Below are 20,249 nucleotides of genomic sequence, written 5' to 3'. Positions count from 1 at the left end.
GTATTTTTGTCATCTGAGGTGCATCTCTGTAACAGTGAAATCTCATCTGATGTTGGGTATTTTGACATGTTGATCAGTAGCCTTTTTTCTTTGATCCTGGTACTTCTTGGTATTTTTCATTTTTCTTCGTTGTCCCAGCTGTGTCTGTGATTCTTTGTGTGATTGTTACTTTTCTCCCCAAGTATCTTCAGAAGACCATGGAAATGTCTCTAAGCTCACATGCTTAGCTACCAGTTGCCTTCAGTGATGGCAATAAGGAATTAATATATAAACGTGGTATGTTGCTACAGTTACAATACTGGTGTTAGGAGGAGCAAATGGAGCTATCAGGGAATCTGCTTAAAAACAAAGCACTAAGAGCCTCTTTTTTTTTTTTTTTTTTTTTTTTTGGAGGCTATTAGTACTTGCAAAGATGTGAAGCTTTAGTCTTGGAAAGACTTAAAAGTAACAAAGTAACTTTCATATTATTTTTGAATGTAGCATTATATGTGCTGATCAGATATTCTCCACAATTATTTTTATTAAATAATTTTGCTGCAGAGCCGTTGATCTATTTTTCAATATCTTGTGATGTAGTTTGAAATCTAATTACCTTAAATGAATTTGTTATTTACAGTTTTAATTCAACAGAAGTGTACTGCAGTATATTCAACAGTTTTGCTGCTAAGTGGAATAAGCATATACTTAGCTTGCAGCACAGATACATGGGCACAGGTGGACATCTTGGTTGCGTGCACCATGCAGAGAAACACATGGCACTACACAACATGGGGCAAAGAGCAAGCAGTTTAAATTAGAAGTCATTTTATGGATACCTTGTAAATTTGTGCTTGTTCAGATATGGACTGTAATTTCTGAAATGGGCATACATGTTTTAATATTGAACATTTGTGATAAGTACTAACTTTAATGTGTGTGTCCTTACTTTGTAGAAAGGGGTGGTATTGTATAAGCCTGTTTATGTCAATATTTTAATAATTTATCTTTATAACTGCATTTTGTCTATATTTATAGCAAAATTGGCACCCTGTGTACAGAAGATACAATCAGAGCTGAAAGGAAACTTGCATCCATCTGGAAGCAATAAACTTTTCTAAAAGACTGCACAGTGTTACTTAATCCTGTGATTTCTTACTGTGAGTGAAATTAAGGTTTGGTTCACTTGTGTCACATCATATTGGTATCAAATCTTTCGTGAGAGCTTTGCCATAGAGTTAAGCCACAAACAGAATTGATGAAAGTCTGAGAACATAATTTTCTCAGTCACAGGATTATGCATCACTGTAAGTGTAACCAATTCCCTATACTAACTATGAAAGTAATACCAGAAAGCTTTCACAATGCAATACTCTAGCAGCTTTTTTCTTTGTGTGAAAGTCTCAATTGTAGACTGGATAGCTGACTATACCTTAAATGTTACAATGTGTTCTAAGCAATTATTTGTTGTTACATTCATGCCATGTTGTATAAAATATATATTTTTAATATGCCAAAAATATTTTTGCAAAGTTTGCTAGAGAAATATGAACAGTTTCATTAAAAGCAAGGGAAGATGTTTATTATAAAGATAATCTAATAAAATTGTCTTTTTTCCTGTTTTTCTTTTAAGTCTATTTAGTGTGGTGTACACGAACAAAATGGGATTCATTCATCTCTGTAGGCAAAATGGTGTAGTCTTACATTCTTCCTGTTCCTGTGCAGCAAGTGAGCTGAAATGGCAAGTGAGCTCACTTGGTGGTGGTGAGGGAAAGCTTTTTTTCTTGTCAGAGGATTCTAGTGGTGCTGCTGCCATGTCCTACCCTTGGGCAAGCATGGGAAGGGCAGGCAGGCACAAACGTTGGCTGAGTTTATGAAGAAAGCTCCTAGAAACATAGGAGAGATGAGTTTGAAACCAAACAGGTAACTGTTAGTCGATGAGAAGTTCATGGATGAAGTTTAACTAGTAGCTGATAGCTGTGCTTCAATACCTAAATGCGTGAATGTCAATATGCATGAAATACCAGTAGCTTATGGAAGATAATTGCTCTCTTTAGAATGGAATGCGTCAATTCTTTTTTTTTTTTTTCTCTGAGAGGAAAATGTTGGCTTTGAAAATCTTTCCAGAAAAAAAAAAAACAAAATTCAAATGTTTGAGGCATGTTGGTATTCCTGAACACAAGACACTGATATTTATCAGTATTTGATGTTCTGTAAATCTGTATTTGAGACTGAAGTAAATCCTTGGTGATGAGTCCAAGTAGAACTGATTATTAACTTGTAATTGATCAGACTTGGTGGTGATGTCATGTGGATGTAAGAGGCAATTTTTATTTTTCCCCATTACTTCCTGAAATGACAGAGTCAGTTGTCTTGATTGTGACATAAATCAGTAGATACAAACTGGTGTGTGTGAGATTCTTCAAAGGAGTGCAAAATGCAGCTCCTGTTACCTCGTAGAGGTTTCTCTAGTACTTTTCAACTCTGCTGACCCACTGTATCAAATCACATCATTGTTAGATCCCACTCTTTTATTTCACAGATCACACTTTTTAAACTAATTCCTTCATATGATAGTGGTGCTGTTGGTCTGATGGCTGTGTCTGCCAAGGCTTTATAAAAGGGTGAAAACAGCCAATGTTTGTTCCACTGTTGTTGCATGGATGTTTGCCATAACTCCTTTTTACAGAAAAGGTCCTGGAGGTTCAGGCACTTTGTTTAAAAAAAAAAAAAAAAAAAAAAAGTTGCTGTTTTTCCAATCACATTATGAAATTAGGCAGTATTTGAGCCGTACTTGAGCCATATTTGAGCTTTCTGTATTAAATTTATTTTCAGTGACCTCTTTCTTAATGTGATGTTAATGAGAAAATGTAACTATTAAAAAAGCAAAGACTTTCATACTTCCTCTAAAGTGCATTAGGTTTGGGTTCTCTCTCTGCCTTTCTTCTTTTTGGCCAACCTAGCAGAACTTCTCCTTTGGGGTTATTTTTCATCTCCTTCAAGTTCTCTGTTGGAGAAACTCTTCTTCCATGAGGGTTTTCTGTGAAGAGCTTTAATTCAACCCGGGTTGCTACATGCTTTGTCACTCCTGAGGCCTGATCAGGCTTAGAGAGAGTGTTCCCAGGCCTGGCTCATCTCTAAAAGGAAGACAGATCCAGCAAAGGCGTCCTCTGAGCTGAACTGAATTCTGGCCTTATGGTCTGAGATTAATTAAACCATTGTTTGATTTAGTCTCTGTGTTCCCTTTGCTACTTTCAAACTTTGTTTTTTGACTCTTGTCTTGGCTAAACTAGAGTTAGGCAGTTTCATATTATTTTGTTTTATTAGATATTTGCTTATGGCTGTTCTATTAAAGGCATAATGAAAGTTACCTGCATTTTAGGTCCTTGAGTGTGCTTCAGCACAGGATACCAAGGATATCTCCTGAAAAAACAACTCCGATAGTTGCTGTGACAATGCAGCAAAGCCCACTAGGTTTGATGAGGGTGTTTAAAATAAATAAATAAATAAATAAAAATATTAGTGTTTAAAAAGATGTGGTGGAGAAATAGGGATTGGAATCAACCATTTGTCAATCAGTCTTGTGAAAAGAGAAATTTGGAATATGGAGAGAGAGAGGAGAGGGGAGGATGACAGGCCAGAAGAAGCAAGTAACCAGTAAAACTTTGAGTCAAGAAAAGGAGGTTGGGATTCTGGCCTCTGCTTGGACTGTTTCATATTAAACTGATTGCACTGTAATAGCATGGAGGGACTCTTACAGGTAGAGACTGAAACACATTTGATTTGACTATGCTAGTTCCTTATGAAAATAATATTCCATTATAATCTTTTTATTTATAGGACCGTTATGCTTGTACTCTACTTGATGCATAGGAGTGTACTCCTGGACAGCTAAATAAACACCTTTAAAGAAGTGAGTGAACCCACTAGTTACCCTCATTTCAGATGTTTTTCCTTCTTTCACATGGCTTCACTAAGCAGTAATAGTGAATAATTGTCATGGTGCCTTTTGCTGCTATACTAAAATAGTTCGTAATTTCTTATCCGACAAAACTAACTTACTTAATGTGCTATTACAGGCTTATAAAGTGGAGCTTTATTCTACGAGTTAGATACATGTGTGTGTATATATATATGTATATATACATATATATATATATATATATTTAAAAATATGTAAATAGAATTCTAAAAAATTTTGGGAAACCACTGTGCATCTTTCCTAGTTCTTGCAGACTTTTGTTCATCTGTCCTTTCATGATCTTTGAGGAGTTAACAATTTGAAGTGAACATGCACAGCACCTTGGTCAAACCGTTCTTTCTGCTGACGGCAGGAGGCAGTTCCAGTTCCTCTTTCTTTTCCTCTGTGTATTTCCTTACCACCCTAAATCATCCCTGGTTTTGTAGGACTTGTGTTTGACTGACTGTATTAACCACCTTGTGAGAAGCCTAAGCCAGCAAAAAAATAAAATAAAGTCTACAGTCTGTGCTACTTCAGAGAACTGAGTTAATTCAGCTTGATTTTGCCAAGTGCCAGACACAACACAAAGGGAAGGATTGGACTACATGGATGTGGTAGTTGCCTGTATTGGAAGAGAGATAAGCAGCAAGGTGTAGCATTGGCTTGGCAAAATACATCACTTCACCCTGTAAAGGAAAATGAAAATTGGTTATATTCCTGTCAGATGCTTTTAAGCTCAATTTTCTGCCCTGAAGGATTACAGCTGTTGCTGCCAGTAAATAGTGGCATGAAAATATGATGGTAGTGTTTGCACCCTGCTTTTATTTTCTGGCTCTGGAGGAACGGAGATGCATCCCTTCTGTACTTTGTAATATTTCCTGGACTTTTCACCGTTCCCTAGGAGATCAAACAGCTTGGAAAACATTTTTCTAGAGTAGAGCCTTGGTTGAGTTGTATATCTTTTATAACATCATTTAAAAGGAGGGCAGTAGTGTAAAGGTGGTCTTCAAAGGAAAAACAGAACAAAACAACACAAACTCCTTTGAAGCCTGGGCCTTCTCTCACTGTTTCTCCAGTTCATTCATCACTATTCTGGCCAAGAAGTGAAGTTTTCTTTCTTTGTTTATGGGAGAGAGTAAGAGGCATTGCATCAACTTTTTTCCCAAGGAGTTGCCTGATCTGTCTTTCTGAAATAGAAAGCACTTGAATATTCAGATGTTCTGAAAAAAGCTTTTCTGTCTTATGCTTAGAGTGTTTAACTAATACTGAGTAGTCTGACATGAGCTATATGGCACTTCTCAGCGTTTTTGGCAAGGATGATCATACTTGCACCATTGTGGTCTTCGTTACTGATCCTTCTTAATCAATGTTGTAGTAGAAAACTCTGGAGTGGTTTCATGAAGCAGTGGCGTGCCACTTCACTGCACATTCTAAGGGGAAAAATAGGCTTAAGTTAATAGTTGCTTTCCTGTATGTATTCGTTAGACATTATTTAACATTATTATATCTAAGTAAATACTGCTAAGCTTGAATTTGTAAACACGTTGTCCAGTTACATTGAATGAAAAATGAAATCTATTTCCTTTTCCATTATACCTTATTGTATATCTGGAATGGTCATTTTGAAAATAGTGTTCATGCTGTGTAAGATCTGTGTAACTACTTGTAGTTACTGTGTTACTACTACAGTAACTACTGTTGTTTGCTGAATTTTCTTTGGTATATTCTTGATAGTTTTTATTTCTAATTAAATATTTTGTTTTTATACTGTGCTCAGATATAGCAATGAACAATTAATGAGGCAAATTTTCAAAGCATCGTGGGACAAAATTTTCAATAAGTTGATCTATAAAATATAGTTAGGCGGGGAAATGGCTTTCTAAAGGTCGTAGGAAGAATTAATGAACAAGGAAGCACAACCCATTTTTCCTTATTTCCAAATCTTGTACTTGAACCATACACCCACCTCACATGTGTATTTCTCTTTTTAATGTACTCCAGATACCTGTTATAGGAATTAGGTCCTCAGATCTACTCACCTCTTCTAGATGTTGGGCCTCTACTGTAAGATAACAGTTCAATAAACATTTTATTGTTGAAGTGTTTATGTCTTAATAATGCACTTTGCAAGCTGTTCTATTTTCTGTCAAACTTTTTTTCTTGAGTGTATTTTGATCAAGTTTGCTGTAAATGTGAGAATTTTTTTTAAAGCTTAATTTCACTCTCTGAATGAATTAAAACATTTACAATTTGCAATTAAACTGTATTTGAGTGCATCAGTATCTCACCCTTTGATTTAGCTTATTATGGTGTATTTAGACATCTTTTTTATTAAATAGGAGATTAGATAATTGTAAACAGGAAGAATGTAGGATATTCTCATTTTATTAAAATCAGTGATAGGATAAATAGAGGCATAAAACTTCCTAGAAATTCATGTATCAGACAGGCTTTCTTTTCATGCTGTATTTGGGGAGGAAAAAAAAAAAAAAAAAGGTGGACATGTGCAGAAACTGTGAGTACAATTAGCGTCAAGCAGATAAATCCAACTCTAATCCTGTTTACGCTCTACATCAGACAGATGTGCTGAGATTGATTTAGACAAGCTCTTGGCTTATAGTAATTTTTTTTTTTTTTTTTTTTTAAGTACCATATACTCTGTTTTTGTTAGTTCTTTGTTAAATGTTAAGTACTGCTAGTTTTAGTCTTCCTAACGCCTGTAACCTACTTTGTACAGGTTCCTTCTCAGCTCTCATGATGACAGGCAGCCCGGTAGAAGAGATTATCTTTATTCCTTGTAATTAAATTGAGTTTTTTTCAGAAGATACAACAATGGGAAGTGGGTACTGAATTAAATAAATAGCATGATATCTAATAGATGTATACTTAAATCTTTTGCAAGAACAGATGGTACCCAATATCTTTCTAAGTAATGTGAGAGGACAGTTGATGTCCTGAAAAAGCTACCAGTAACCAACGTGATACTAACAAACTGCTTTGGTGAAGTTTAAAAAGTCTAATCCAATACAAACTTTATTTTTAAAGTAATTTTTCTTGTTATTACACATTAGAGTTATTTTATAAATACAGCTTGACTTAAATTTTCACCTGAATTGTTTTATAGGATTTTACTATATTAGAAATTATCTTATTTTCAGTAAAAATAGAAGATTAAAAATATTGTAAGATGTTCCTAAGGCCTTGTATGCAGAGTTCTTTCCAATCTCAGTAAAGATTGGCTGCCCTGATCCTACTAGCTTGTTTGGTATTTTCTCTGCAACTTAAAATTTGAGGATTATGCTTTTGCATGTTTCAGTGTTCCTATAGTTTATATACTTCTCTATGCTGTGTTTGAAAGTTATGTTACAGTAAAACAGCTGGAGTCAAACACTGTTTTTGGAAGTGCAGTGCTGTCTATTATGAGTGCTTTATTTGGTTATCTAAAGTTTTAATGTGCATCTCAGCAAAACAAGACTGACAAATACGGAGGGAGAGGAAGCTTTGAGACCTGGCTGAAATAGCATGAGAAGACAAGATGAGACTTACTGACTTATGACTGGTACTTTATGGGAACTCATAGCAGAAAGTATTTTAGCAGGCACTTATTTTACTTGTTCTGTGCAGGGCAAATAGACTAGACTTTGTAATCCAGTTATTGTTTGTATGTATAACATCAGCATAACAGAATTTCTGATATCTCAGCAAAGCTAATAGTTAATTGGAAATGTTATTTGACTTAAGATATTTAAAAAAAAAAGTAAAATATTTATACTGTTCTGAGTGAATAAATGCTGTGGCCTCATTGCTGCTGCAGGACAATTGTCATTATATTTTGTGTGTCCTTGTTTATTAAATTTCCTAAATTGTTGAGTGTGTGCTGGAATTTTCATTGGAATTTGTGCCTGAAAGCACAAGTCTTCCTGGAAAAAGAGCAGACCCCTCCTTGAAAATGCTATTTTAAAAGTTAAGACAGGTACTAAATATGCATATTAAACAAAACCTAAACATATGTGTTGTTCAAAGTAAGAAATTCAGGATGTCTCTAGGAATTACTTCATTTAAGGTCTTCAAAGGCTATTTACTCCCAAATGTTTTAGAGGAGCAATGTAAAGTTGGTAAAAACCGAGATGTCAGATGTGGTGCAATGTAGGTGTTAAGGTTCCTTTGTGCTATCAGCTCACCCTTTGGACGTGTTGGACGCTGCCCTGGGGCTCCGATGGAAATGTGGTCGCTGTCGGTGGTGCTGACAAATGCTGGATCAGAGCCTCGCAGGTGGTTACACAGACTTTTCCTGCTCAAAAAAGGTGGACTTGCTGAGGCGCTCAGCTCAGCGTGGTGTACTGAGGGAGGCAGCACCTGATTTTGCAGTCTCATGCTGCTCATGTCTCCAGCAAGAGTACCACGACAGGGTTTTGCACCTTACCCTGAGCTTTCTCTCAGTGCATGGCATTCATCACACACCATGCCCTGTAGCTTTTCCACTAATAAACCATTTGAACTGCTGCAACGTTTGGAAAAGATTTGGGAAACTCTGGTTTCTAGTTACTCTTGCCTTGGGCTGCAAGGCGACCTTTCTTTGTTGGTCTACAGCACATTGCATCTGCTGTAGTTATGTAGATAGTAGAGGGTCTTTTTTTTTCCGGTCCAGAATATCCATCTCCTACAGGAATTATGCCTTTTTTTTTTTTTTTTTTTTTCTCTTTCAAATTGTGTACTTGAATTAGGTTGATTCTGAGAATTCAAATGTTTTGTAGCTTAAGGGAGCAGGAAAAGTTTGTACCAGAGTAGCTTGTTTAATAGCACTCAGAAAGGCATTTGCGACTATTGTAATTGAATGGCAACGTGTATGACAGCTACAGAATTCTCAGTTTCAGCCTGAAGAAGCTCTTCTTGGTGCTAAGAGCCTTGAACTGTTGGAGGAGTTTTTGAGACTTTCTTCCACTTGTCTTTCCTTTTCAAGTTATGAATACAATTCAGAAGACAAGTTGGTGATGTGCTTTTGGTTTATTTTTCTGGTTTTACTCAACTGTTTTCTGATCTTGCTCTGGTTTAAACCCCAAGAATAGCATTTGTATTAATGGGGAAAAAAAACACAATTAATCAGCTATGTTTATATAGTCAGCTTGTGTCATAGAGAATTTTTGATCTCCGATAGTTCTGATTCAAAGGACAATAAAGAATTAGCCCTGTGGACGTAACAACAGTTACAACAAACAACAAACGCAGGGAGGGGGGAGATTATAACTTTTTTTTTTTTTAGAGTCTAGAATTTTAGTGCTTTCAATATCAAAAGACTCTTTGAAGTTATGTTATTTGTATAGCAGAATATCTAACCTAAGTAATAGAGAGTTTGTAAAATACAAGACCAAACTAAGACCATCAACTGATGCATGTGATATGCACTAAATTTCAATACAGGCACAAGCAGATGTAGTAGCCTGGAGAAGACAAAGTTCTAGGGAGATCTGAAAGTTGCCTTTCAGTGTCTAAAGGGGGGCTACAAGAAAGAAAGGGATGGACTCTTTATCGAGGTTTATGTGATAGGGCAAGAGAAAATAGTTTCATACTGAAAGAGGGGAAATTTAGATTGAATATAAGAATGAAAGTGTTTTACACTGAGGGTGATGAAGAACAGAAACAGGTTGCTCAGAGAGATGGTGAATGCCCCATTCCTGGAAACATTTAGGTCAGACTGTATAGCACTCTGAGCATCCTGTTCCCTCTATAGATGTAGATGACCTGAAGACCTACAAGGGTCTTTTCTGACTCAAATAATTCCATTATTCTGTGAAAACTTGAAGCTAGTGCTGAAGCCATAAGTTTTTTTTTTGTTGTTGTTGTTGCTGTTATATGCTTTTTTAAGATATTTACTCCTATTCAACTCATAATGTTTTTTTTTCCCCTTCCCTTCAGGTGATTCCAGTACAGCTTTACAGGTGAAAGAGGAGATTATTGAAATGAAGGATGTATTTTCAGTGAAAGTGAAGCGTCGCCGTTTTGTTGGACAGAAGAAAGGTGGTACTTTGTTGGGTATCACTGTTTTTAAATGCTTGCATAAAGAAGAAAATAAACTAACAGACTGTGCTATCCACTTGAATAACTTCAGTGAAGACCATTGTCATTCATGGTTTAGTTGTCTAAAGGAAATTTTGAACGGTAAGCACTTAATCTGAGTTAATATTACTTCACACTTGTTTATATCAGTAAAGCATTAGGTTTAATGAAGCTTAGAGAAACTGTTTTGTCTGTGAAAATTAAAACACAAACATATGAATGTTGTTGGAAAATGTTTGCTACTGACATTCTACGTAGTGAAGTGCCCAGATTAAGAAAGTGATGATGACTAATGCATCTGTAGAAAAAGATGCTGCTTTTGCATCTGATGTTATTACTTAAAGTATTCAAGCACTGCAAGCGAGTGGCTGATTGTATTCTGGACTCTTCAGAGGCTGCCCAGAGCTTGTTTAAGAGCTTCCACTTGAGATGTGCAGATTCTTAGAGGCTAACAGGACAGGCTTTTCTCCTTCATAAATTCACAGGTGGAAGTGCTCTTAAGGCTCTGTAGGACCCTTGTTGTATAATTTTGTACAAAGTGTATTGACACTGGCTACTGACAAGAGGCAATTCTTTATTTTAGAACTATCTTTCTGGTTTTGCCTGGGCTAATAATGTTTTTGGGATGCTTTGTTAACCCCTGATAGTTGTGTTTTTCATGGAAACTAATTCAAGTTAAAGAAACATTCACTGTTTAGAAGGTATGTATGTGGTGGAAACAGCACAAAACAAAAAAAAAAAAACAAGCCAAACCCTTTCACTGTAATTTAAGACCTTCAGTTTTGGAAAGACATGTAGTATAGTGCACTTGTAATTAAAACAAAACAGAAAAATACAAACCAAACTCTGGTTTATCTTCAAAATGTTTCTGTTTACTGACCACAGCAAATGAATTTCTTAATTATGGAAGAAAAACAACTGATCTTATAATAGGCTGTTAAAACTCCAGCTGAATTGTTAATACTGAGGCAGATTAGAGCATTCAAATCTCTGTTAATGTTTGTTGTGGCACTGCCAATGCTGAATTATAGTGTACTTCTATTAAAGTTACTTTGCCAAAAACAGATATCAGAGAAAGTAAAATAACATGCTTTAGGTGTGTGTACTGTTTGCTTACAACATGCTTTGGATCTTCCAAACAAAATTGTGTATAAAAACATACTTTCCTTTGCTCCTTTTGAAAGGCCTTATCACTAAATATTGAAATCTGCAGAAGTGCCAAGATTCTTGCAGATCTCCAGCTACCCATAAAAGCGAAGACATTTGCATAAGAAGCAAATGTCTGTTTTGTTCCCAGATTACCCTCCATCCATCAGGAGCAGTGATACCATATGTTCACAGAAAAAAAAAGCAGCAGTATCTCTTGCTCAGGTTGCCTTGACTTCGAGGTGCAGCCTCTGTTTCATAGCTTTGTAATTGGAAGCCACCTGAACCTGAAAAAAGCGTTCTGTGCAATGTTGCTGTCTCTGGCTCTTCCTTCAGCTTTGGTCTTTCTCCAGAAGTTAAACCTTGTGCAGATTTTGCTTGATGTTTAATCAGTGCATTTTCTCCTTTCTTTTTGCTTCAGGAATAATCAGGACTCAGTGTGTGTATGGGGGAAATAACCAAACACAACCCCTGCAACATTTACTAAAGTGTTTATTGTTGCAAATTCTGTAGTTGTAGTAGAAGTTTTATATAGTATTGGTTATTGAAGACTGAGTAAGTACTTAAACTGTATCTCTATGCAGAAAATCAGCAAATTGACAGTATCATTTCTACACTCAGAGTGGCAGAAACATCAGTCATTCAAACAATGGTGATAATATAATAATAAACTAATAATATAATTCAGGAAAAAAATTATTTTGATTAAAAATACACCAAACGTTGGCCGGAAGGCTCCAGTAGGATACAGTTCTGGACTAAAAGTAGAAAGTGTGGTTAAGTTCTGCTGATTGTTTGTTAATTAAAATTGCAAAAGGTACATTAATATATCTCTGCTAGAAATGGTGATAAGTTTTCCTATTTTTTTCCATAGCTTATTTTTGTAATAGTGCTGAGGACATCTTAGGACATCTTCACTAATGAACTCAAATTGGCTCTTTTTTGTTTATTTATAGACTGCAGGAAAAAAATAAAATTATACCCTTCCAAAATAACATTTTTTTGTTGTTGTTATGTTTCATATCAGAAAAAAGTTTTCATTAACAATTGACTTACATTCTTGGATGATTTTTTTCTTCTGTGAGGCCAGAGCAAATTAAAGGAGGTGGTTTGTCAACATTATGTCTGTATGCTGAATGAATATGGCTGTCAGTAAATATGTATTTGTCACATGGTTAAACATTACTGAAGGGTATGTCTCCAGCAGCTGAAACAAAAAACATTTCTACTTGTTTATCTTACTCTTTTTTGGATTTTAAAGTGTTGTTCATTTATTAACCAACAGCAGTTGCAAGTATATCGGGGATTAGTTTTTACGTGGAAGTCTGTTCTAGTGAGATCTTTTTTGTTTATTTGTTTTGTCTTTTTTAAAATACAATGTACACAATTTCCTTTTTACTATGTATTTGATGTGAATGTTTCTTGTATGCTTACTTCTCTCGTGCTCTTTATAATGAGTAATCTTGTCTGCTCTCAGTTTCTCTTCTAAGAACTTCAATATAAAGTCTGTCTAGTCTCTGTTCTTTCATGATGCCTGTCATCCTGTAGGTGAGCACGCACACTGTAGTTGTTTTCAGTGCAGGTTCAGTGTCTGTTACATCTTGCTACACGTGTGCAACAGTAACAAGCACGTGCTACCATCTTCTCACTTTTAAATAAATGCTGATTTTATACATAACAGTGCTGTTTCTCCTGTGGGATATTAAGAGCTTGCTCAATGATACAGCATTCAAAAAAAACCTATGATCTGTTTTGCGTATTTGTTAAATTGATGTGAAATGACTGCTGCCAAATCAAAGCACGCACCTATGGAGCTTAGGCTCCTGGAAAGTCCCAAAAGGCTGCTTAGACCATTCCTAGTGTGGTGCTGGTCTTATGTCTGACCTGTTGTACGCTGACTCGCAGAGATTTCCTCTTCACATCTTCCTGTACTGGGCTTTTGAGTGTGTGCTGCAGGCATGCTGTGTAAGCGGGATTCACTGATTAATTTTGAATCCTCTCCACATGCAAATGCTCAGAGCTACTTAAAGGGTTAAGATGGCACTGGAAATGGGAGAAAATGGATAATTAGCAATGCTTACTCATTTTCCTTTTTTGAATTTTTTTCAACTGCAATGAGACTTATTCTCACTAGCAGTTAATTTGAAAAAGTTTCGCTTAAAAGCTCTGTAAATTAGTGTAAGATGGTAAATACTGTTAAAAATAAGTGTTGAAGTAGCAAAAAAATGCATAAAGTGCATTTTATTTTTATGTACTATTCTGTAGCATCTCTTTCACACTGGGATTTGATATACAAGGCTGAAACTTCATGCATGAAGTTTTAATTAAACCATTAATGTTAAACATTAACTTTGCTTAGTTAATATTAACAGTGGTATCTCCATAGTTACAATAACAAATCTGTTTCATATTATTAATTTTCCTCATGTATAATACTCTTACTGGTGTATAAAGTATTTATAAATGCATGTAATAACGACATGATTCCAGACCCTTAACTTTTGTAACATAAACCCATTTCCATAAAAGTAGGAATGGAAAGCAGCACAGATGTATGTCTGAGCATAGCGTCTCTGCTGCCCTCCGAGCCTTTGTTTTCAGAGCACCCTGATTGACCTACCACCCTTCATGGTTCACTGATTCACTTGATAGATCAAGTTTAAACTAGTGCATATTAGCACATTTGTTTGTACTGGAGGAACAGTTGGCCTTCCTGCTTTAGGCTGCTGGTTCATTTCAAATGGAGCAGCTACAGAAAACAATAACAGAACACCAGTTAGGACAGCACCAAAAGGCTGACAGACTGAAAGCAGTTGCAGGCTGTAGTAAATAAGATCAATTCATTCACAATGTTGTTTAAAGAAAATTAAAAGATGATAATTATTTAAACTCCTTTTTTTAAAGAGGTTTCACTCTATGATTGTGTGAAAATTTCATCTTTGACTGTCATTGGATTTTCTTTTATTAAGCCCAGTTGCTTGATTTATAGCATGTCTGTTACACACTGGGAATGATAGCTAATAATTTTTGTCCTGATCAGCCATTCATGTATGATACTGTACCATCTCTGTTCTCAAATGTCATTTGTGAAATGAAAAAGGAATGAGCAAAGAATTGGTCTACCATCAAGAGCCTTTGGAATACGCCTTATGTACTCTTGTCCCTTTTCTCTACTCTTTTGGTGCAGCATTTCTCTACTCCTTTGGTGGTACAGTAAATTTAGATACTGCTCCATATTCTCAAAGTGATTTTTATAAGAACCCATAAGCAGGCATTTAAAGTTTTTGGTTTTTTTTTTCCCCTCAGGATTTTTCTGAGCTGTCAATTGTGGTGCATAGCAGAAAGCTCATCAGCATATTGTTTATAGGAGAAAAAAAGTTTGTTGTCTTTCTTCTAAATTATCTGTGTGTCTTTTGCTAGTAGAGAGAGAGAAAGAGAGGGAAGTTCCTGTTACTAGTAAGCTTGACAATTTCTTGCTTTACCATTTTCTTTATTGTGGATTTTTGTATTTCTTGGATAGAAAGAAATAAAGCAGGCCAGTGACTTCAAGTCAAAACACCAGTGAGTAGTGTCAACAAATGCTTAGAGTTGAAAGTGTTTAACATACTACGTAAGTTGGCACGAAGGGGGAATCTGTCTCTGCTTAAGGGCTGTTTTATTTCATGCACATGACATGACATGCCTCCCAAGAACGTGCTTCTTTGTGAAGGTGCTAAGGCCTCTGACTGAAGACATCCAGGGTATTCACCAGGCATTAGGGATGCATCAAAACTAAACTGCCCTGGTAGACATCCTTCAGTATCTTTAAGAAATCTTCTAAGATTATCTGGCTTGTGCTAGTAAAAGTGTTCATTTTCATCTGTGCATTCCTTGATGTGTTTAGATGAGTCAAAGAAATCTATAGGAATTTTATAGTCATTATATTTTGGCCTTACAGAATAATTTCCCTTTGACTCTAAAACAGTATTTATCTATAATTTCTCAGGGGAATTGTTCCTATTCAGTAGAATAAAAGGGAAACAGCTTCAGGAAATCCCAGCCAATGATTTTAAGGTTCCTATGACTGTAAAAAATAAAGCAATACTCTGTATGTGGCAGAAAATTTGTTTTTTTCAGTTTTGGTTCCTTCTGACATCGAGCACTACTGCTGATGTTCCTCCTGAATGTTGAAAGCGGCATACTTATCAGATCTTCTAGCTTTTATTTGGCTGAGAAAGTGATAATTTAACCTGATGCTAAATGGAAATTGAGAATTTGAGTGAATTAATTGAACACAAAATTGTTCAACTCATTTATTTCAAGTAATGACCAAAAAACAGCATACTGGATGTCACCACTTGCTTTTAGTAACAAATCAACTGAATCAGGGCAACTTTTGGAATCACAGAAAAGACTTTTAAAAATGGTGTTATTGTTTTTTTTATTACTTATTGAATATGAATTATTTACAATTCAGCAAAAAAGCACTTTTTGGAAGTAATAAAGTTACTTCTTAAAGACATTTTGTTGGCTCAATGTGCAGGATTGAGTGTTTGCAAAGTAGTGTTCTTCATCATTTTCTGTTCAGAGTTAACTTGAAGACCTAAATGTAACTTAAAAAAACAAACAAACAAAAAAAACCGCACAATTCTTAGATTTCTGGATGAATTTTACCAGATTATCTATTGCTTGACATTTCCTCTTGCCTTTCAAGATGCGCTGTTTGATTTACAGTCCCAGAAATCAGCAGTATTGAATTGTGCTGCCAGTTTTGCCAGATCTTATTGTCATATGCCTGCTGGCAGTGTTTCACATGGAATTCCAAAAAGAAAATATTTTGATACTTCTTTTTGTTACCTGATCCTATAACTTCTGCACACATTCTGCTCCTGTATCAAGGTTTAACTAAGCTATGACTTATATATTTTTTTCCTTCTCATTCTACAATGTTTCGACAATTGTAAATCATTTCCAGTGTTATTAACTTTACATTAAAAAGTAATCGGTACTGTAATTTTGAGACAAAAAGCACATATTCAGAAGAAATGGAGACTTTTTAATGCTATAATTATTGTATTGAAGTACTGTATTTGTTCTAGTATTAAAAATTTATTTAAGCTGTAGCAATAGCTGGATGGTGTGTGATGATAAATGTTTTGTGTTTTCTTTTTAGGGTTTCAAAATAGGCCGAAATCCTTGAAAGTATTTGTTAATCCAAGCAGCCACAAAAGAGAAGCCACTCATATTTATTATGAACAAGTGTCACCTCTTTTTAAACTTGCTGATATAAAAACTGATGTCACAGGTAAGCTGCCTCAGAAGCATAGTTTAATCTTTTGTGAAGCTATTACCTAAGCTTGCAGGACAGTTTGAACCCTTACTGGTTCTGTCTGCAAATAGTGCATTTGGAATTCTAGTTAATACAATGCAATCTATTTTGTCATCAAAAGTGTTTTAGCATTTTTATTCTTCATTGAACACTTTTTCCCCTCTAGTCATCAATACCAATAATATCGCTTTCATGCTTCTAGGCCAAATGTTGAATAAAAGGAAACAAGCATTTAATGTCTGACAGTCTTGTATGCATTTGATAATATTTCCTTCAGCGTTCTGATAAACATGCCCTTAAATGTTACCTCTCTTCTGAGAACATCTATTAGTTGGACATCACACAAGAGAGGCTAATGGGAAGAGCACATTATCTCTGGGTTCTGACTGAGTTTGAGGGATGACCTGGGACATTAAGTGATGAAATTCTGGCATGACAAGGGCAGTTCTCACCAGGCACAGCTGGCTGTCTGGAGAACACAAAGGCAAAAGTTTAATGTTATAGTGATGCTGCCTTCTGCTTGACATTGGACAGTGGGTCTCCAATATCAGGTTTGGATTTAAAGCTCCAAATTCTGCCAGGGTTATGCTTTATGTCCTTATGTCTTTCACTGAATTTGCCCTTTGGCTATTCTATTTCACTGGCTTCCTGCAAGGAACTGGACAGATTTTCTTAAAGCACTAAAATTGTAATGATCTCATTGCTTCTGCTCCCTTCTGCGAAGTCACCAAAACTTTTGCTGCATCAGATTTGGTCCCCCCAGACATCCAAGTTTACAGAGAAATGGTATTATTCAATGCAAATAATATTATATTCATAGCATTATAGCTCCCTCTAATACATTGCTGTTCTTTACTTACGATTTCATAGCCGTGTGAGGTATTTTAATCCCAAAAAGTCTTTTTTTCTTGTGATTGTTGTAATTAGTTTGCAAAATGATCGGTTCCAGCTGAAAGGCACTACTTAACCTGCAGTCGTTGCCTAAACGTTTTGTGAAATCACAGCCAGCTCAGGTTACAGGCCAAAAAGCACTCAGAACAAATCTGACTTAAGTATACTAATAAAATAATATAATAATACAATAATGTGATAAGTGTTCGCACGAGATGTATCTTGCTGACTTTATAATCTTTATTTATATGTTTTTATGTTATTTAGCCCACATTTTAAAAGAAAATCAACTAAACTGTGAAATAGATTTTTCTGTTACAACTCCATAGCGATAAGAGGTGACCATGTCATATTGTTAAATTAGGTATTACTTCATTTTAAGCAATTATTGAAATAAAATTATCCTTTGGACTTTTTCCATACTACTGGTTATTATTTATTTTTACTGTGAAGGTAATCTCATTCGTTAAACTCTGCTGAAGGCAGCATTATCATTAACTTGTATGAAATTACATTTTTGGCTGAAATCCTAAAGCTGAACTAATAAGCCAAATTTGAGTCAAGTTTTATAGATTAATTCACATAATTTAATATAAGCTGTGAATATCGTTCTTTCTGATTCTAAAAGCATTTTTCCTAATTGTATAGAAACGGTTGAAAATTTATTTTGATTATTTTTATTTAAATTCTGAAAAAGAAAAACTGCTGTTTTTAGCCAAATAAATGTGAAATTGCTTATCTTTTAAAATAGGGTTATTTTGGCAATAACCAAGTGCTAAAGTGCTTATTAGCTGCCTAGCACTCCTCCTACAGGCAAAAGGAGAAAACTGCATTAGTGTCTTAAATGCTGGTAAAGAATTAAATAATTATGAACAAAGTATTAGGGAAAAAGAAGCAAAGGAAAGAAGAAAAGAAATGGAAAAGGGGGATGAGTGAAAGTTGTCTGGTTCACTGGTGCCATCTTCTTAAAAAAAAAAAAAAAAAAAAAAAAAAAAAAAAAGCAACTCGGGGGGCAATAAACTACACACTTAGAGTGCTATGAATTGAAAGCTTCCGTACAATTTTCATACTGAAGATAGTTTTTACTTTTAGTCTTTATGCCTACACTGGTTTAAAGTCTAAAATCTATTGTAGGAAAATGTTAAGGTAAGTTTGAGTGATTTGCAGTACATAGACAATGTAAGACTGAAAGGCTACTTAGAACAACATCCACAAAGCAGCAAGAACAAATTTGGACAGTGAAGTGCTGAAAGACAGAACTCTTCATCCCATCTCATATTTCTGTAGTTGGCTCTTGGTGTTGCTGTTCAGTGTTTTTAATTCCTATACAATCAACTCTGCCAGGGCTTATTTTTCACTGTCAATAATAGAATGAAGTGCCCATTTGTTTTTGTTTTTAAACTTGAAAGTTGTGTGCTGGTAGACAGTTTTTAGTGCATAGTGTGGAGATTTTACCACTTTAAAAAAATTATTGTTATTATTGGTTTTTAAAGAATGAGTTATACTCACTGTATACATGCACACTGTGCATAGACAGAGGAGTGTTTTCAACATCTTTATGCAGCATTTGAGTAGTCTGCAGAAATAGTATGCTATAACATGTACAGATACAGGATGATTGTTTTAGACACCAAGACTAATAATTTTAACAGTATTTAGAAACACTGGAGAAAAGCTTTGAACTATGCTAGCACCGGGGACAGACAAGCATAAAAGATTAATGTAATTTTGCATATAATGATGCACATTCTTACACAAAAAATCCATCTGCAAGTGTCATGTCAGTCAGCAAAAATCTTTGATGGGTGGGTGCAGCTGGGCTGTCTCTTCTGGCAAAGCTGGCCTAGAAAATGCTAAATGTAGTTATGATGCTTCGTGCCATCTGTAGTATGCCAGTTTATCCTGTCTTCACTGGCATTTACGGTACAATACAGGGTATCAGCAAACACAGAGACATCAATGTAGACTGACAGATTCATTTCCTCCAGAGGCTATGAACTCTGGTGCATACTTGTGCCACCTTCCTCTGTGTGTTATATTCTGTTGTCACTGGTATTTGGCTTGATTTCATATTTCTGTGTGTAACTCCTGATATTTTTCATTTAGCAATTTGCATACAAAGGCAATTAAAGGTGATTGATACGGAAATAATTCAGTCTTAACTGATGATATGCTTACATTTTCCCGAAGGTTACCAACTGTACCAATGCTACAAGTTCCATTTTGATGCAACAAACATCTTCTCTAATTCTCTGAATTTAAATGTGTTGAATAGCCATGTGCCTGATGCCAGCTGAGTTTTGATGTCTTGCCCTTTAGCTAGTGTAATTGCACAGCTTACCTTCTCATAATTGTAATGTATTTAATGATAAAAAATATATTCTGAACTAATTAATATGTGTTTCTTATGCTAGAAGTGGAAAAAAATCAATTTATCCAATCTTCTGAAAATTGAGTAATGTTGTTTTCCACAGTAACTGAATATGAAGGACATGCTCTGTCAATACTTAAAGAATGTGAACTCCAAGCATTTGATGGGTAAGTCAGTTAGTGGCTGTGAACATTAATAAACCTTGTAACACTAGTTTTTATTTGTATTCCACCCAAAGTCTGCCAAGAGGTATTTTATGAGTTACTCTGTTTATGATATATGTTCAGACTGAGAAAATCAATTCTCTTTAGATGCTTCATTTTTTATTACTTAACTGTCAACAGGCATGTATTTTAATTCATAAATAATGATAAATAAACACAAAGCTTTCTTAAACTGTTGTCTTTGAACATTGGGTGAAGTCACTGGAGTGCTTCTGTAAGGCTTTCTAGTAGCCGTAGGTACAAAAGGAAATAAAACAGAAAAAGCTGGAAAAAAAAATAATGCAATGCAGCGATGCCTGATTTGAACAGATCCCTGTC

The 20,249-nt window shown here is 35.3% G+C and overlaps 1 protein-coding gene across 2 annotated transcripts in view; it reads left to right on the top strand.

The window, feature by feature from the left end:
- The window catches only part of CERKL (ceramide kinase like), a 49,308-nt gene that overhangs the window by 12,022 nt on the left and 17,037 nt on the right, over positions 1 to 20,249 (top strand). For both annotated transcript variants that reach the window (XM_042874738.1, XM_042874737.1), the window contains exons 2-4: positions 9,851 to 10,093; positions 16,290 to 16,421; positions 19,811 to 19,874. In XM_042874738.1, coding sequence (XP_042730672.1) covers positions 9,851 to 10,093; positions 16,290 to 16,421; positions 19,811 to 19,874 — 439 coding nt within the window. The remainder of the gene's footprint in view (positions 1 to 9,850; positions 10,094 to 16,289; positions 16,422 to 19,810; positions 19,875 to 20,249) is intronic.

The sequence above is a fragment of the Lagopus leucura genome, unplaced genomic scaffold, assembly GCF_019238085.1.
Source record: "Lagopus leucura isolate 7727_CA_CO unplaced genomic scaffold, USGS_WTPT01 Super-Scaffold_100012, whole genome shotgun sequence".
Taxonomy (NCBI): Eukaryota; Metazoa; Chordata; class Aves; order Galliformes; family Phasianidae; genus Lagopus; species Lagopus leucura.
Note: the sequence above shows the minus strand (reverse complement) of the source record. Positions and strands in the feature narration are given on the sequence as shown.